The 17126-nt window shown below is 42.7% G+C and overlaps 1 protein-coding gene across 12 annotated transcripts in view; it reads right to left on the bottom strand.

The window, feature by feature from the left end:
- The window catches only part of MARK3 (microtubule affinity regulating kinase 3), a 62347-nt gene extending 46213 nt beyond the window's left edge, over positions 1-16134 (bottom strand). For 5 of the 12 annotated variants that reach the window (XM_066188873.1, XM_066188877.1, XM_066188874.1 and 2 more), the window contains exons 1-3: positions 15465-16133; positions 7277-7315; positions 2759-2950 (exon numbers count right to left, since the gene is read on the bottom strand). In XM_066188873.1, the coding sequence (XP_066044970.1) occupies positions 2759-2950; positions 7277-7315; positions 15465-15515 (282 nt within the window). In that variant the 5' untranslated portion in view covers positions 15516-16133. Of the gene's footprint in view, positions 1-2758; positions 2951-7276; positions 7316-15464 lie in introns of all 12 variants that reach the window. The other 7 variants (XM_066188880.1, XM_066188882.1, XM_066188881.1 and 4 more) reach the window with 4 other exon arrangements.
- Positions 16135-17126: the final 992 nt, after the last annotated feature.

Raw genomic sequence — 17126 nt, 5'->3', positions numbered from 1 at the left:
CTCCAGATGCAAGGAGATGAGCAGCTACCCTAAAAGAATGCTTAAAGAAACATCTCCTCCTCCCAGGAAGTGACAGAAAAGTGCTGATCTGCTTTGGGATTTGGAAGCTCCTCAGCACAGAGATATAAAGAAGGAATTGCCATAAAGTGAAACTGACATGGTCACTTAAAAGGGCGTTCAGAACAGAGACACAGATGACAAGGAAAAGATAAGTGGGGTTCAAGAACAGCAAGAACACAGTAGAGATGAAAACTCACTTAAGTGTAACTCCCTAAACTAAGCATTTAGTTTAGGTTTTGGTACATAAGATGGAGAAAAGAACAGGAACAAAGACAGGACAGGCAGCAGGAGCAAGTGTGTAAAGCAGGAAATCACAAATTTAGAAAGTTAAGTGCCATCTGGCTGAGGCCAGACTGAGAATATGACCCTGGTATTCTTATGAGAAGCAGGTTTTTAAAGGAGAAAGAAAAAAAAAGCATTCTTGCACCACAGGTTCCTAGCATCTACCAAGAACAGCAGAGCAGGGTTTAGAAATGAGCAGACAATTTTTTTTTTCCCAATTAATCATAAAATTCATTGACTCAAAACTGGCAGGGAAAAAGCAAGGAAACAGAAGGTTTAAATGCAATTTTTTAGTATTTTCCTACAGTTAACTGTACTCTATGGAAACACATGAGATATTACTACCTGGACTATTGAAAAGCCTCATCTAGGAGGCTGCATGGAAATTTTTCAACTCAATAAGCTGAAAAGAGAGTTGTGGGTTTGTTTTTTTGGTTTGGTTTGGTTTTTTTGGTTGTGTTTTTTTTTTTTTTTTTTCCTAAAAAAGATGGCTAAAGAGATATTAGGTTGGAAATAAATGAGTAAGAGTTTTTCAAGGACAAGATTTTGGGACCAATCTTGTTTAATATCTGTATCAGTGGCCTTGGCACAGGATGTCAAACCATAATGATTAAGTCTGTTGCAGGAGTTAAGAGGCACCATCAAATACAATGGAAAACCAATTTAAACAACCTTGGAGATGAGTTAGCAATGAAACTGAGATTCAACATACAAGGTTGGTGCTGTTGCTGATCACAAGCAAAACACATCAATTTAACAGCCATGAGAAAAGCTAGCACAGTCTGAAGATTGATCAGATAAATACTTCTGTAAGGGCAAGGGTGAAGTAATGACACTGGGGAAATTGCTATCCAGAATATTAGAAACAAATTTGGTCACAGACATCTAAAATTATCAACACTGTAGAGTTTATTTAGCAAGAAAAGAATTACTCATCTCCCTCTTAAGAAAAAAAAAAGTTTTAAAAGTTTAAAATATCTTGAAGATATTCCTATAAAATTAGTTTAATTGTTCCCTTCTAAGGAATCACACTCATTCCAATGGTCACAACTCAGAAAGTATTTATGCTCTGAATTGATTGAACGACATCAATTCCATGAGTGGAAGAAACTTAGTACTTGAACCTTTCCAAATTCAGCCAAAAATTTTACACTGTCCCCTTTATTTGTTGAAATTTCAAACCAAAATTGTGAACCAGAGGTCAACACAGTTATCTGCAAGTAAAGGAAAATGTACTTCACTTTTTGCTAAGTGTGACATGTATCTATCTCCAAGTTCTCTACCTATAATAATAGCAAAGAAATACTTACCAAGCACTTGCATATCCCATCTAAATATCAGTAAAAGGAGCAGGGAACTTAAGTGGAAAGTAATTAACCAAAAACTTTCTCTACAAATGAGAACCAACTTTAACAACAGAAGCCAGGGGGAACTGTCAGCCAAAAAAGAAAGAAATCCATCTCAACAGCTCTTGCAAAACTATGTTCCCTCTCTCCTTCCCTCTGTTCCCGCAACTGAACTTCGTATTAGCTCAGAAAAGAGAAATTCCCTTAAAGCCTCTGTAAAAGTCCTTGCTGGTATCAGCAAACATTTACTTCATCAGACAGGTTTAGCAAGAAAAGGTCAGCAAGGTGCTTCTCCCTCTTTCTGTACTTCAGAGTTGCTTTTAATAAAACAGCACCAAGGAACACCTTCTTGTAACAAGCAGAAAGGACTATAGCTCACCAACTCAGAACCACCATTAAGTGCAAGTGATTAATCACATTGCAAAGGCATGCAGAAACTAAATATGGAGCTGAGTTCGACTCCAAGAAGAGAGGGAAGAGAAAGCTTGTCTAGTCTATACTACACACAGTGAGCAAGCTGTCACTGACACACAGACTATCTCTGAACAAACTAAAGCATCTTCCTAAAGCCACCCAGCACTGCAGACACCCTCGGATGATCCACCCTAGGATCCCTGGGAGATACATTGCTTCAGCAAGAAAACACTGCATTTGGGCTACTTGGAACATAATTAAGACAACATTTAGTTCTCATGCCCAACTTTGCCTTCAATACAATCCTGCAGTATAGAGACACTAAGGGGCAGTCTTTCCACCAAGCTTATTTAATTGCTGTATATTGATCTGTTCTTAGAAAATGGAGGATTTATCCAAGAATATTAGTAGCAAATTTTAATATAATTCAGCTGGACAGAGACTTGTCAAAAAAAACAAATTTAAGAAACCATTTCCAAGAGAAATTGCTCTGTAATTGTTACTAAAAAAATAGTTTTCAATTTCTGCTTTTTTCTACATCGGCGGCAATATCTCTAGTAAAACGTGCTCTATGTTCACTGCCTTAGATGATGCTATTCCAGGAGAACCCTCACACCTACAGCAACTCACTGCTGGTTACACCCATACCACTTTACCTCTCTGCCAGTTAGGATGTGCCTTGCCAGTTTCACTTTTGCAAAGTTCCCCTTTCCAATCGTCTTAAGGAGTCTGTAATTTCCAATATGCGGCTGCTCATCAGCACAGGAGGCTATGGAGTTCCTGCAACGAGCTCCAGAGCGCCCAGTTCGAGAGGAAACTTCCTGCCGTCCTTCTCCATGGGACGTGTGCTGCAACAAAAACACACAAGGGTAAGGCTGAGGAATGAAGACAAAATACATCAATGATGAGATGCATACAACATTCAAAAACATCAGCAATGCCTTTGAAGAAACCTTCAAAGGATCCGACTGAAACTGCATGTTCACGCTGAACTTTGTTCTGATGGGGGCAATAAAGTGGTGCCCAGTTCTGGTAAAGACAGTGGAACATCACCTGCACTGCAGCAACAGTAGAGCATTTTTAAGTAACTTAAATGGACTGCCAGATCAGGTACAAAACATGGAGGTGTTTGATATTATTTCCCATTTGCATTACTGTGCATAACTAGTGCAGGAAAGCCTTTGGAAAGGAAACACAAATACAGATTTTCCAAGAGCACAAACTGTTAACCATCACTGGACAACTCATACTAATAAAATAAAAAAAGGGTTTTTTTTCTTTCCTGTGGTACTGAACTTCTGTTCCCACAGATCCACATGACTGAAAATACCCAGGATGACCTGAAGAACAAGGGAAGAAATCTTACCTAATGTACTGAAACCTTGAATATTGATAGGCTGAAAGCCAGTTACAGAGATCTGAGACACTGTCTGCAATCTTTCAAGCTCCTTTCACTCTCATTTCCCTGAACAGCTACTAATTGCAAAAATGGTTATATATTATCTATAACAGTATTTACTCATTAGATCACATGGTTAAGACTAAAGTATTTTTTTATTTCCTGATAGCCTGTTTATGAAAGTGCAGGTGACCTCTTACGTTCTTAAATCGTGGCTGAGGTCCACACACTAACCACACTAATTAAAGTATTAGTCAGGAATGTTTAGGGGCCTCCAAATGTGGAGCAAATATCTGGCTCCACCAAAGATGACACACTAAATTCATAGTCATCACAGAAACCCCAGATCTTGCTCTTCTACTATTACTCCTCTTGCTGAAACCCACTGGGGACAACCAAGAAACTGGCATACAGCAACATTCAGTCTGAAAATCACTGTAGTGTGAGGATGAGATCATTCCTCAAGAGCTAACAACCACAGTACAGGCACAAATGAACAAATCCATGCTTGCATGACACTTGGCAAGTTTCACTTGCCTGATGTAACCTTGTGATCATATACTCTCACATCTGAGGTTCCTTGATTTGTTGAGTACAACAGCTGTGATCAAATTATTTTTTAAAACACATTCCTTTCATTTAAGAAATGCTACTGAGAGGAATCTATGGCAACTCCTGGAAAATTGTTTTAAAAGTTACTATTTTAAAAATCACACAATGTTTTAGTATCAGTTTGGCTTTAGCTTCTCCTTACTGCTTGGCTACTGCATTGCCACAAGATTTGCACTTCCCATAGAGGTACTTAATTTCTCTGATCACAATACCCTTTCACTTTGGTAAATGATATGTATATTGAGCTCCCTAAACAGGCTGCTGTAGGAATGATTAAAGACAAGGAAACATTTCCTGTACTTCTGTTGAGAACCCTCCTCTATTTTTCTAACATCTTTTCGTGGAGTTCATGAACCTACCATGCCAAGAGTAAGTGTAGCAGGACTAAACAGAGGCTGCATCTTCTTTTCAACACCCCACTGATTTCACAGGGGCAGAACTAACCCTCTTTGACCACTCAACACCAACCCTGATTTTTACTGCTTCTCATTCCTGGATCCTTACATGCACGATCACATTTGGCTGAAGTGAAATGCAAAGTTTCCTTTCATGCAGAATATCAAGTGTTCCTGATGAGTGGCCCATCCTGCCCTATTTCATAGTCTAGCAATGCTATCACCGTTTTCAGGAGCAAGAGAACATGTTTTTTTCCAAACCACTAATAATTGGCACATGAACAAGAAGCACACTCATAACAATGTCCAGTAAAAACTCAAGGCTTGATATTAATTCAGTGTTCTCAGTAATATCTTGAGACCTACAACAACTGGGTAAGTGTTTATCAATCAGTAATTCTCCAGGAGAGGAAGGATGAGCAGTCAACTGCTGTTCCTTCAGTCAACTGAAAGAACTACTAAAGCCAGTGAAATCCTATATTAACAATTTCAGTATTTTGCCTGTCCTTACTGTCGGGCTGGTGCTGATTGTTCAGGCCATCTTAGCCATCTCTGTGTGTACTGCCACAGCAATGCCAATCCTCTGTATTTCTCTAAACTCTGACTTCTAACAAACCTTGCAACACACAATGCAGAGAACTTCTCTGTCAGCTCCTTTCGTACCTTTTAGTGTCAAATTATTCAGACCAGCTAGAAAAAAGCAGCAACCGCTGATGCTAGATGCTAACACCCTCCTACATTGCTACCCACGGTGGTGATCAGGGACCAGGATGTTCTGTACAGGGGCATAAGGATATTTCTTGGATATATTAGACGAAGGTTCATTTCAGTTCAAGTACAGCATCCCAGGAATACAACTGTATTACTTACACTGCACTTCACTGAGCTGATAACTTTCCCGAGAAAAAGAAGTGTATCAGAAGTATTTAAACTACAGCCCTTCCACACCTGGGCACTCAGCACAAGCTGGCTTCAGTAGGAGCCAGGCTGCCTCCCAGCAGGGCTTGTTAGCTTAGGCTCTCCAGCAGACAGATTCAACAACTTGAATTCAACAGCTTTTGAACCACACAGCTGATTCTGAAAACAGTAGTTGTGCTGCCTTGTGCTTGAACTAAAACACTGTTAGTCCTGAGCTAGCCTAAGAAGCACCTGAGATGTGGGCATCAGGTACTACATACTCCCAAGCCAGAGAACAGGCTAGTCAAAACTGATCTAACTCATACCCTACTTCACATAAGCACTATCACATAAAAGAAAAATTCTGTTATACTAACAAATTCTATTCCACATAGTAAACCACCCAGTTAACATGTCTTGAGAGCTTCACTGTTCTCTTGCTGAGAAATTACTTTTTGTGTCCTATAATGTTTTCATGCTTCTTAGCATGAATTGCATTTAAAGGGCGGAATTAAGAGCTGTGAACTCATTTGGACCAGGGTTGATAAACTGAACACAATCTCCTTGTATGGAGGTTTGCATTTCCACCCCAACCCAGATAATTTCTTTTCAAGAATATGACCTTTTTCAGCTGTGGGTTTGAAGTATCAAGCTGTGCGTTCCTAAGCAGTTCAGTTCTCTCCAACCGATTTGCTTAAAGCCATGTTTCACTCTGCAGAAATCCAGCCATTTGCAACCATATCTAATTTGGACTATATTCCACTTTACATAAATAAATCTATCAGCAAGTCCTTCCTCTGTCAGTTACATTATTACACTGAACAGACAACAAGCTTTCTAAAAACCACGGAAAACAGATTGTCCATTTCAACATGGATTTTCTTTTGCATATGGAAATGAAGAGCATAAACTCAAAACTGAGTGAAAGTGTTTCTCCCAACCTAGTAATTTTCAAGAAGCCATGATAGGCAGATGGAAAGCTAAATGGTGTAGGCAAAAAGCAAAATATAGGTGGTCCAATAAAAGCTCAAATCACGCACTGGCTTGTATAGCATCAGGCTGTGCTCAAGTACTTCCCAGGGCAGTTTCCTCAGCAAACAGATTAACAGTGCCAATCTCAGAGAAATGGCAATAGCATCCTCTGCTCTCCAAATTGAGATGCAGGTAATTTGTCTTTTCCCTCAAATCTGCAGATTTTGCCTCCCTCACCACACTGACCCTGCCAAAACTGTTCAATTTCAGCCTTCTTTTCCAGGTCCACATTTACATGGTTTCAAGAAGATACAATATTCGTCTTAAAAACATGAGATTTAAAATCAGCATGTGCTTATTTGTAATAAGTTTCCATACATTGTGGTAGGTAAGTTGTATTTCCTGGAGGTGCTTTCTGAGTAAGAATAACACTTGCTAATGAACTCACCATGGCTGAGTGATTCCCAAAATATCTGCGTTCATGTAAAGCAAGACCATTACACAGTAGAGGGAAACTGAGGCAAGGAGATTGGGTACTTTGTGCAACTTCAGGTTTGACAGTCACCACCTCTTTTAAAAGAAAAGTCTCCTGAAATCCACTCATGACAAAAAAGCACTTTCTTCCATATCCTGGCATGCATCAGGTTGCATTTAAAAATCTTTTAGGTACTTTAAACATTGGTTCTTTTTTTCCACTATCCATTTTCAAGCTAACAGGACAACCTTTGTCATTAAAAAAACCCCAAAACAAAACATTGTCCTCCTTCCCTCAGCCCCACCCTATTATTACTCAACCCAGAAGGAAATGAAGTAAAACATCTCCATTTGTGAGAGACCTTACTGCAAGGGAGGAACTGAACCCGAGACCAACTATATTTGGAACACAACATAAAACCCACCTTTTCGCAAAAGCCTTCCCCCAATGATGAGCCGACATCCTTTCATAGCCAGATAATGATTAGCATGAAGAGAAAGAAAAAAAAGAAAAGGAAAAAAAGTAAAAAAGCAAATGAAGTATGAGGGTGTCAACAACTGAAATCTTTTTGGCAGATGTTAGTTTTATCCAGTATCTGTATGGTTTCAGGTATCTTAACATTCAGAGCATTAGAAAACACACACAGGGCAGGAGATGACCAGCAGCAAAATTCTTGAACTGCTTAAGAAGGTGCCAAAAGTTGAGGAAAAACCTGAAAGAAACAGAATCTGATATCCATTTGAAGAGCTGAAAAACAGTAAGAAATCAGAATATCCAAGACCTGCAAAAATCCATGTTTAATTACAGTAAATAGAAAAATCTTTCTGAAATGGGGGGGACAAATGGCATCAATTTTCAAAAAGTATTTATTCAATTAAATAGTGAGAACTAGCTTATCATCAGCAAAATGAATAAAATTTAATCTTACTGCAGTCTCCAGGAATGTTTATTATCTTAGTTGTTACCTCACCTCTGCATGAAATACTACAAAGTGATGTAGAATTTCTTGGAAAGCTGTCAGACCAGTAACAATCATGACAGTCTCATTTCATTCAGCTTTTTTAATTGTAGTATGAAAAAATTGTACTTAAAGCCTATACCTTATAATGTTAATAATGTAAGCATTCCAGGACATGAACATTTGAGACACTAAATTGCTTTGTTACCTTAACCTGGGCACACAATATATAAATACATGGTAATTTCTGGCCGTGCACTTCCCACTAGCACTCTCATTTACAGAAAAACTTAACAGAAAACATACCATCGCTTTTTTTTTTAAAAAAAAAACAACTCAAAAATAATTTAAATCAAATATGCAAAGACAAAATTTCACTGCCACCCTTCCCAACAATGTGTTGTATTTTATTTCCCACTCTCATTAACATCTTGAAGAACAGACAGACTGCTGAGTACTACTCAGTGTAAGAGCAAAAAGGTAGCCCTAAGGATATGCACAGAAGTAGCACCTTACTGAGCACAGATATCCCTGAAACAGCACAGCAGGGCATCCTGCAACTGCTGACAAAGGAATTCTACTGGAAAGTCAAAACAGAGACTTATGTTTCTGGCAGCCACCAAAGGGTGTCACAGCAAACACTCAACCACAATTGTTTACATATTGTTTATATAATCCCAGAGTTATTGCTCTGGGATTCCCCCTAAATCACAAACATTGTAAAATATGATGTTATTTTCCTAGATTATAAAACAGGAATGCATCAGGTGAAGATATCCTATACTTGTCCTGATTTTACTTCCCTCCTACCAGTGACCAAGGCACAAATCAGGATATGGAGTGAGGTCGATTTTGTCAGACCCAGTATGCATATGTTGATGTTTGCATAACCAATTATTTGGTTCCAACACGTATAATTAAAAGGCAGTTTTTAGACTAGCTTGCTCCATAATCAATCTTAAGGGTAAACAGTCACAGCTTCCATCTCTCAAAATTTTAAAGGGTCTCCTACGAAGAAAAATGCTATCCACCTAAAGTGGCACTGAAGTTATCAACCCATGAGGGCAGATTTATTCACTGAAGTGGGCGACAGCCCAACCATTATGGATGTTGTGAGTGAGTGGAACAACTAAAAGGGTCAGAATTCATCAAGGAAGATAAGCAAACCTTCTAGAAATATAATATAGATGTTAAGGGAGAGAAAACACTAATTGTGTTGCTTCCATTGTCAAAAGGGGAAGATTTCACTGCGCATTTCTCAGCCTGTCATAGTGTTCATTCATGTAATTGGTATGACATTCATGAAAACGAGTGGCTATTTTAATTAGGTCAGATCTGTCAAACCACTGGATTAAAGGGGGAACCTATAGAGTAAACAGCCTTTAGCACATGGAAGCTATACCTCTGACACACATTCCTAACTCCTCCACACCTCAGTGGGGAAGGCAAAATAGAAGAAAAAAAACCAAAACAAGAGTAACACTCAGGACACAGCAGATCCAGCTCAAAGTGAGCACAGCAAACCTACACTGGGCAGCCTGATGGAGCAGGGACACGCAACAGTCTCACCTGGCAGAGGGAACACTGCTACCCAAAGCAACACTTGCACACTCCTAATTCTGGCTACTGACCAGCAGTGGGAATTGCAGTGGGAATTGCTAGTGACAAGTGCAGCACTGCCCTGAAGACCAGAGTGGGGAAGTGCTGACAGCAAAGCACTAACAGTCCTCAGCAAAGGGAGGATGCTCCCCCGGCAGACATACAGGGTCTGGCTCAAGAGTCCTCCCATGTAAAATCACTACAGCCTCTGCAATGTGTTTGGCAGTATTTGGTTCATGGTCTATACAGCATATGAAAGAGAGTGAATCTGTAATTCCATGATTAGCACTGAACAACACAACAGTGAAGAAATCCTGCTTATATAATCAAAAAGATAAGTCTGGTGCCAGTTAGAAAAGCTCTTTAAAAGCTCTTTTGTTGCTTCACATTATCAAGATCTGACATTCATCGTATCTTTCCAGCCAAAGTTCCTTTACTGCTGATTAAAATGGATATTTATTGACATCAGCCTGGGGAATAATAGCTAAAGAGCCAACCATATTCTATTCTTCATCAACAATACTGCCAACTAAGTTGTTTCCAGAATCATCACTGTCAGTAATTACATGCTAAACAAAAACGAAAAAAACCAACCACCTCACAGTTGGTTTTCAAAAACCACATTGAGCTTGCAGATAGAAAACTTTGCTTAGGCTTTAATCCTGCAGGAACGAATTTTATCTGAAAGTCAATTTCTGTTTATATGTATATGTATATATATATATACATATTGAGCTCAGCAACTTGCTGCTTTATGGGCCAAGAATTCCTCTTAACCCAAGGGTTTCATCCTTATCACAGGTGTACTCAGTATCTTTCAGGTTTGTATTTTAAGAGCAGTATGCACCTATTTATCATATGCTCTAAGAATTTTAGTGGCAGATGATCTCCACGCTAAGCAGAGCCAACCTTGATATGCCATGAGCCTAAAAAAAAAAGTGACCTCCATTTTTGATCTGGCTGACACCCATGAGGCAGCATTACTTGACTGAGGAGAAGAGGAAGTTGCAGACACATGCTACTTATATATCATATGAAATGGAGATTGGGAGAGACAAATGCCTCCACTCTTTGAATTCCTTTGACTTGAGTCACCTGAGACATGTTGTCAACAGGAACTGTCCGCTTACATCAACATGAATATATCTTTAGGCTAGAACTAAAATGGAGAATCGAGCAGGTAAGGATACCAGGTGAGTGGGTAACAAAAGCTAGGAAGAAGTCTATGAAGTTCAGTGTACTAAATATTGTATTTCTTCTCATTTATTTTCTTTCAGCAATTCCTGTAGTTGTGTTGTGTTTTTCAGACTGCTACCTCAAAGGTCACAACATTAAGTCACATTTGGTGATGCTAACGAATTAAGTCCATGTAACATTTTCTGGAGTAAGGTCCTGCAACCTAATTTTTCTGAGTTACTGAAATAATGAAAAAAGACAGGGAAAAAAAGTTTATTTCCAGGAACAAAACATCCCAAATTACACTGTTGTAAATATGCATCTCTTTTTGTAGTTCTGGCACAACTCAAGTTACCCTAGCCTTAGGGTGCCTTGCTATGACTGGCTTAATTCAAACCAAAACAAAAACACTAGGAAGCATTTCTAACCTTCCCCCACCAGAACTGGACATTCTGTTTGCAGTCACAGAATGGGGATAACCCCACTTTTCTTAAGGGCTTCCACCAGTGGGATCAGAGCTGAGCAGACTCGTCACGCAGCCCCACGGTAATTAGTGCTGGCACAAACCGCGGGCGGGAAGAGGCACCCGAGGCTGATGCCCCCAGCAGCCTCCCATCAGTGCGAGCTGATGGAAACCAACTGATTAAACACCACAGCACAGGCAGCTCACCACAGCTAAGAATTAAATGCCTCACTGTAAAAATGTGAAAATACCAGCAGCTGGTGACTTGCAATGTCATGCAGCCTCACCAGGTATTTTCTGAGTACACAGTACCAGGCATATCAGGCATCAGCGTTTTTTGGTTTTTTTTTTTTCTCTGGGGAATTTAGGCACAAAAACATCCTAGTGAATTCTTAAAATATTTTTTATTTCTGGTTATTTTGCCACCTTCACCTGATTTAATTCAAACCAGAACATTTATTACAACTGGTGAAAAATATGGAATTGTGTAGATGGTCCTGTAGAAGAAAATCTATCAGAACTCTTGGCCACGGGAACGCTTCCCTCGTCGGTCCCATCTTTAAAAAAACCCACAGGATTTTATGCTACGGAAGAAAGCATTCCAATTACAGATCTATCTGTAATAGGAGAAGACTGATAAATAATATATAGAACAATGCAAGCTTGCATATTGTCTGCAAATGCACTAATGCATTTCATAGTTAATTGGTAATAAACCAAGGCATACTGCACTAACTTTCCCAGTATCTTAAAATACATTTTTGTACCTAACCCTGCCTTTACCAGATCTTTTTAAATAAAAAAGGGTGGTACTTCTGCTGCACAGAATCCTTTTGTGCAAGCACAGTTGCCATCATGCTGGCATTTTTCAATAGCAATTTTTTCACATTAGGCACAGTCATGGAGATAAGAGTATATTTTAGTCTTGCTTTTCCTCAAATTACGTAAATTTTTAATTCAGATTGCCCTGCAGAACCAACACATTCAAAACAGTTACCCTTTTTTCCTGCAAAAAAACACAGCTGTGCAATGAATACAGAGGTTTTAATTAAACTATTTAATCCAAGATTTTTCTTTTCTATTTCATGCTGTTAAAAAAAGTAATCTTCCAACCTCCATACCACCTGTATTTCCTTGTTTCTATCTATAGTTTGCTATCATCTTCCCACTCTTTGAATATTTTTTTTTAATGAATAGTTGTTCTACTCCTCACAATCTTGCTCCTTCTGCTCCTATTTCTTTGTCACTGGTTGTCTTCCATCCTGCCATATGCACATTCCTCTGTGACTCCTCTCATCTTTTGTTTTCCACCTTCTATCTTCCTTTCCCACTGTGTTTCCACACTCTATTCTCCTCCATCTTCTCTCCCTTCCTTCTCATCACTAGTAGAACAGGTTTACTCTTTCTTCTGTCATCTAAAGTCCTTCTGTGTCTATCCTGTCTCCCAGATTTGCATGAAGGAGGTCTCTGCTGTGCCTGTTGCTTTCTTTCTCACATGCAGGACATATTTCTGAAAAAGACAGAGAAGATCTGATCCTGTCCTGGACTTCTGTCCCCCAAGCAGCTGGCAGCCACTGCTGCACAAGACATGGCCAGAGAGGAGCTGCTCTGTCTCTGCAGTGAGGAGCCAGCTCATCTCAGGCCAACAGCCAGCTTCCAACTGTCCAAGTGTGAAGTTCCTATGATCACAGATCATCTGGGATGCCTTTCCTCTCAAAACCAGGTGACTCGGAGCCAAATTCTTTAATCTCAAAGGCACTAAAGGCTTGGTAGCTCTGAGTAGCTTTTGGGGAAAGTCACTGTGACAGTATTTCCATTTCACCACGTCTTGATAAGAAGCCTTAGGGAAAAAAAATAAAAATCAAGTACTGGCAATTACACTTTTTTATTCAACAGGACCTGCCAACCACTGAATGTGGTTAACTGCAAGCACAGACAATGATAATTTACACTCACTGTCATTCTGGAGGCTAACTTCATTTTCAAAACTGCAAGTATAGGCATGGATAAGCTATGATCAGCACACTTCAACCAGATTCAACACCAGCCAAGCCTTTGTCAGCAGTGGTAACCTTCCAAGCAGAGAGAAGGCATTAATGGGGTCCACAACCATGGCCCAAAGGCTAGCTGAATACCTTGGCACCTCCTAAGCCTCTTCAAAGAGTCCTCTGAATATTAACTAATTAGACTTTTCTTATGTGAAAGAGAATGAATCAAGGCTCGATTTACCTGCCAACAAAACACACCCAGATTTGGGGTAGAACAGTTAGCTGAAGTACCAAAATTACTGCATTTGGCATTAAGAAAGAGACCTAGCATTCACAGCTGTGGGGGTAATTCAGACAGACTAAATGTCAGATTTAAATTTAGTTTTTAAGCAAGGCATAACAGAATAGAATTTGGTAAATTTCTAGATAGCCGATGGCCAAAACATCAGAGAGCTTCCTGAGGAATGTGGTATTGTACGTGGTGGTGGGGGGCTTGGCTCACTGGATCTGGCAAATACTTAATCACTACCCTGTCAATATCACTATCTACAGGTATTTCTGTGGACACCAGCACAGAATACAGAAATTTAAAAATATGCCTTATTCTAAACCTAAGGCAATTCATCTGCAAACAAGACAATCCATGTACATCAAATTATGAAGATAACTGAACAGAAGTGTTAGACCAATATTTTGAAGTGAGAACAAGGTGCCTTAAGTGGAAGACATGTAAAAATCTAACTTCAACTGCTAGAACATACAGCTTGTGAATAATTATGTTTCCTAGAGCACATATTAAGTCTTTCCACTGTTAAGTTATCCACAGTAGAGTTTGAATTAATTGGGGAATCTGATCTGAACACTTCCTAAAATGATTTACTATGTGGCCTCCATACACTCACATGGAGCTTGAAAACCCTAGTCAGGTTTGGTATAGACTAAAACAATCATCCAAATAAACTCTGCACAGTATTTTGGAGAGTATGTTTCAACTTCAACTCTCCCCATGGCATAGGAAGGGCTGCATAATATTTTAATTATTTTCTTCCACAAGACAGGAAGCTCATTGAGATTTTACAACCAAATATGCTTAGTTGGCTTTTTGCTCAATACAGCCCTTAGCCTGCAGGTTGCATGTAGTGCTAAAACAAATAAAGATCACAGAAGTTAGAAGTGCCTATTATGTCAATAAAATCTAAATCCCTAGTAATGCAGTAATTGTTCCATGCAGCATGTTTTCTAATGCTTTGTCTGGTCTTGTTTTAAACAATGGGGCTACCATCACTTTTCTAGGACTATTTATGGTCTGGAACAATCCAACAGTTTTTCCTGATCTTTAACCAAAGTTTCCACCTTTTATGCCAGCCCAAAATATAAGAAGCCCTAAAAAAAAAAAAAAAAAAAAAAAAAAAAAGGAAAAAAAAAGAGGCAAGTTTCCTCCATCAAGCTTAGCGTCTATCTTGTAAAGAATCTATCAGATAGCCCTTACAAAAAGCTGAATACAAAGTTCACCGATCAACTCATTTTAGACTACAGTGAGTGACAACTCCCTTCTGTTTATCATCTGGGGACATGTCAGAGCCCATGCAGAAAATGGTTAGACACGATACAGAAGGATCAAGTAAGTTCTAACTCAAGAGAAACACATTTTCTATCTGCAGAAAGGGAGTCTCCTACCGAGCTTCAGCTTCGTTTGCTGCTGTATGTTCATGTGATAGGACTACTTTCCGTTTTTTTGTTTTTTCTTCCTTTAGCATACGACCTTTGTAACTGACTTAATCTTGTAAATAAAGTGTCAATTCCTAAACCTTGTCTTTGTCAAGGTAAAAAAGAAAAAAAAAAAGAGGGGGTATTCGTTGTGAAGGGAACAGGCTCCCTTGCGCGAAGGATAATTCCAATAAAGAAACCCTTTTAATGTCATCTGAACAGGTGACTTGCCTAACAGCGTCACTACCATCGAGAACCCTGCAAATTAAGCAGGGAAGAGGCCTATTATCTAGGTCACCTAGCCCACCCCTAGCCAAGCTGAATTATTCCCATCTGTTTACCAGAGGTTTATTTGGGTGCTTTAGCAGTAAGTTTGCATTTCAGGAGAAGGCAACAGCCCCCCAGAGCTCCCCTCCCCACCGTGGATTCCCGTTACGGACATAACCAACCCGATCCTCGCCACCCTGCGACACTCAAATAGTAAAGGGGGAATTAAACAGTGGACACAGGGCTTGGGAAGGGGAGGGATGCCCGCAGACGCCACGGAGCCGGCGAACCGTGCTGTGGAGGGGTTAAAAAAACAATCAGTTCAGAATAAATCGGCAATTTGGGCAGCGTACAGGCGGCGGGCGGCTGCTGACAGCGCCCCGCGGGGCGATGCCCCCGCGGCGGGGCCGGGCGCGGCGCGGTGCGGCGGGTCCCCCGCGGCCGCGGTACTCACGTTCTCCGTGTCGCGCTCGTTCACCGTGGGCAATGGAGTCCGAGTGGACATTTTCCCTCACTCGGGCGGCCGCGGCGGCGGCGCGCACAGACACACACACGGGCCCCGGGCTGCGCGTCTGCTCCGAGATGGTGGTCGCAGGGAGCCACCATGAAGGACGAGGTGGCTGGCGGGGGGCGGCGTCGCGTCGGTGCCCCCCCACTAGATCCTCCTCGGGGAGCGGAGCGGCCTCGCCCCCTCCGAGTCCTTCGGGCTCATCCTACAGCCGGGGTCCGCAGGGGTCAGCAGCGGGGAGGGGGCCGCCTCATCCAGCGGGGAGGGGATGGAGCCGAGGGAAGGGATGGAGCCGGGGAAAGGGAGGCGGCGAGGGAGCGGCTCAGGGGGGGAGGGGGTGAGCGCAGGGCGGGCGGGAGGAGGCGGCAACGGGGCGCCGCGCAGCCCGGCTTCTCTCCGCTGCCGCCGGGGCACGGCTAGCGCAGGCCCGCCGCCCGGGGGGCTGCCCTCTCCTTCCCCCGCCGCGGCCCCGCTTCACCGTGCCGCCGCTCGCATCGCGGCCCGCCCCAGGCTCCGAGAAGGCCGGCGCCCCGCGGGCTGCGGACGCTCGGTGGGTGCCCGCCCGCCGCTCCCTCCCTGCCTGCCCCCCGCCCGCCCCGCCGCCGCTCCCGGACGAGGCAAGATGGCCGCGCTGCTCCTCCGCGCCAGCCCAGCGCCGACATGAACCGGAAGGTCCCGCCCCCCGCCCGGCGTGTGCGGGGGCCTCGGGGCCGGGACCGGCCCTGCCCTCCCGGGGACCGGCCCTGCCCTCCGTGCCGCCCCGCGTCCTCCGGGCACCGGCCCCTGCCCTCCCGGGGACCGGCCCTGCCCTCCGTGCCGCCCCGCGTCCTCCGGGCACCGGCCCCTGCCCTCCCGGGGACCGGCCCTGCCCTCTGTGCCGCCGGCTCCGCGTCCTCCGAGGATCGGAGCGGCCCCGGAGCGGCGCAGCTTGGAGCGGGGTTCGCCTTTATGAGACCCCACCTGGAGCACTGCGTACAGTTCTGGTGTCCTCGGTACAAGGAGGACATGGAACTGTTGGAGCAAGATCAGAGGGGACCTCGAAGTTGTTAAGAGGACTAGAGCATTTCCCCTTCAAAGATCGAGAAAGTTGGGGCTGTTCAGCCTGGAGAGGAGAAGGTTGTGTGGGGAACTCCGCAACCTTCCAGTGTCTGAGAGGGGCTACAGGGAGGCTAGAGGGGGATGCTCTGTCAGGAGCTGTAGTGATAGGACAAACACTAATGGGTACAGATTGAAAGAGGGAAAAATTAGATTAGATACTAGCGAGAAATTTTTTTACCATGAGGGTGGTGAGGCACTAGAACAGGTTTCGCAGAGAAACTGTGGATGCCCCATCCCTGGAAGTGTTGAAGCCCAGCCTGGATGGGGCTCTGAGCAACCTGCTCTAGTGGGAGATGTCCCTGCCTATGGCAGGGGGGTGGCACTGGGTTTTTCCATCCCCCTAACAGTCTCTGATTCTATGATTCCACCAAGAGGCTCTTAGGGAGCTGCGGCCCTCCTGGGGAGGAGATGCAGTATGAGGTGGGGTGGGGAGCTCAGGCTTTGGGGCAGAGGGGATGGTGCTGCAGAGTGCCTGGAGAAATGGCAGATCTCCCTACAGAGCCAGCCCTT

The sequence above is a fragment of the Chamaea fasciata genome, unplaced genomic scaffold (genome assembly GCF_029207755.1).
Source record: "Chamaea fasciata isolate MVZ Bird 193981 ecotype frontalis unplaced genomic scaffold, bChaFas1.0.hap1 SCAF_7, whole genome shotgun sequence".
NCBI classification, from domain to species: domain Eukaryota; kingdom Metazoa; phylum Chordata; class Aves; order Passeriformes; family Sylviidae; genus Chamaea; species Chamaea fasciata.
This window is presented reverse-complemented; position numbering and strand designations above follow the sequence as displayed.